Genomic DNA, 2370 nt, shown 5'->3' on the forward strand with positions numbered 1-2370 from the left:
ATCTCTCTCCATGAATGTGATCATTGTTGCAAGCCTTACTATTGGTGATGAATGGTCTAACTATTACTTAGGCCCTCCAGATAGATTTGAAGGCACACATTTAAAACTATTTAAACACAACTTATAAGTATATAATATTTGAAACAAACCAAAGAATCACATCTCAAAAGTAAAATAAAGATAAAATAAAATATTTAAACTAGTATAAATATATTAGATATATGAGATTTCTATAATCTATAATATTAAAATTTATGAAAGCTCATGGATTTCTCACAATTTACCTTCTATAATATTGAAATTATATATCTTCTTTGATTATATATATCCCATGGATCATAATAGAATATGATTCAAAATGTTGATGATAAAAATGTCTATATAATCAATTTTAGAAACTTTAATAAATTTCAATTGTACAAATATCTCAAATAAATTTACATTAGAAATAAGAAACATCTTATTTACTATAATAAATAAAATAATTTTTAAATTAATTAATTGTATTTGAAAATATTATAATATTTATTATAAAAAAATTGTTATTACAAAATATTTATTGATGTGAAATATATTTTTTTTAAACTTAAATAATATTTTAAAATAGTTATTAAAACTGAAGACCGACAGAGAACCAGCTTCAAACACATGCAGAAGCATCCTCCTTTCGGAAAAGAACACTTTTGTAATATTTATAGGGAATAGATTATAACGTAGATACCTTAGTTGCAATTACAGTTCAGAAACATTTAAGAAGTCCCCATCCAAAAAAAAGATTAGATGCGCCGCCCAAAAAGAAAAAAAAAAAAAAACTAGAAAACACAGCCAATACAATCTCAACATTGTCCACAGGAGACACGCGTACCAATTTGATTGGGTTCTCCTTGATTAAACAGAGCTTGAATGAATAGTGAGGAAACCAGGTGATATCAGTCATATATTCTAATATAATCTGTTTGCTGGCTGAGTATAAAAAATCATTCTCCATCACTGTGTTTACCAAACTGTTCAATTCTTATTGTTTTGTTTTTAAATAGGATTGTACAAGATTTTGTTTGTATCAATAAACAATATTTCAGATCATACTCTATGATCTATATTTTGTTTAATTTTTCATCTGAACTGTGATAATACATCTTAGGCCGTGTGAATGGCATAACACTTGCAAATGCAGAATGGCATCTTCACACTTTAGGTCTATTGCAAAAGAGGAGAATTTATGGGAAGAGAAATGCTGCTCTGTGTGGCCTTCCACAAGGAATACAGATATAAAAGAACTGATATCTTCTTCATTGGGTGGATTCAAGAAGTTTTATACTGATTGCTTTCCTGCAATTGTGTATGATGGTGAATCCATTCACAGGGAACCCATGAATCTCTCTCTAAAAAGCTTAGAGGATCAATCTGCTGTTTACTCTGATTTTGTGTGGGTTGTGGATGTGGTATACAAGAATAAATTCATCTATTCCAAAGTGGTTTCAGGCATCCTTTCTGCAGATGATTTTCCAGGTTTGTTCTATTGCTGCTCTTTCAGGATGGAGCTCATTAACCTTTGTGATGTTTTAGAAGACTGTAACAGCTATGGAGATGGGTTGCCAACAATATCTCTGCAGGGGAAGAACCCCAAATTTTGGGGACAGTTGATGGACAATGTTAGGTTAAGTTGGATTCTGATAAACCAGAGAACAGGGCAAGCTATTAATCTTTCAAGCTGGAAACCCTTGGTTGGGAGAATGGAATGGCCTTCTCAGAAGGACTTTGTGTTAATCTTTGGGTCTATACTACCTTCTCACAACATGGGTTCTCCCAAGTTTGTGCAGTGTGGGCTTTTCATGAAGTGCAGGGTTTCAGATATGGATCACACTAGTTTGAAGATCACTGAACTCAGCATGGAGTTGGAGGACATGATGGGGGTTAGAGTAAATGGGATGAATAGTGTAGTTATTCTAGAAAGTGCTTTTGGTTGCAGGAGAAGTAAGGACCATAATCAGATTTTGCAATCTTATCAGAAGTACTTAGTAGAAAAGATCAAGTTAAGGGAAGTCAAGATGAGTACAGGAGGCTGTGTAGATTGTGTTTGGATTGTCAGTGTCATTGTTGCATTGGCTTCATTTTTCAGTTTCATAAAAAGTTGTGTTTTCTTCTGATATCTTGAAAACCAAGATTGTTGATATATCAATGTATAAATGTACATAGCTGAACATACTATTCTTTGAACCTCTCTAAAATCTACTTCAGCAGTAACTGTAATAAATTTTTTAAGAGAAATTTTGTTAAGGGAGCAACCCTCTTCTCTAATTCAAATTGAGTGTCATGGAACACCTTATAATTGTGGCTTTTTCATTCTAGTCTCCTTTTTTTTATGGACAA

At 32.0% G+C, this 2370-nt stretch overlaps 1 protein-coding gene across 1 annotated transcript; it reads left to right on the top strand.

The window, feature by feature from the left end:
- Nucleotides 1-1175: 1175 nt before the first annotated feature.
- On the top strand, nucleotides 1176-2147 carry LOC131057076 (F-box protein At3g44326-like). The gene has a single exon (XM_057991267.2). It carries the CDS (start codon nucleotides 1176-1178, stop codon nucleotides 2145-2147), a length of 972 nt encoding a protein of 323 aa, XP_057847250.2.
- Nucleotides 2148-2370: the final 223 nt, after the last annotated feature.

The sequence above is a fragment of the Cryptomeria japonica genome, chromosome 11 (genome assembly GCF_030272615.1).
Source record: "Cryptomeria japonica chromosome 11, Sugi_1.0, whole genome shotgun sequence".
Classification (NCBI taxonomy): domain Eukaryota; kingdom Viridiplantae; phylum Streptophyta; class Pinopsida; order Cupressales; family Cupressaceae; genus Cryptomeria; species Cryptomeria japonica.

Coding starts and splice junctions, on each gene's coding strand:
- LOC131057076 (XM_057991267.2), top strand. CDS start 1,176: ATGGCATCTTCACACTTTAGGTCTATTGCAAAAGAGGAGAATTTATGG.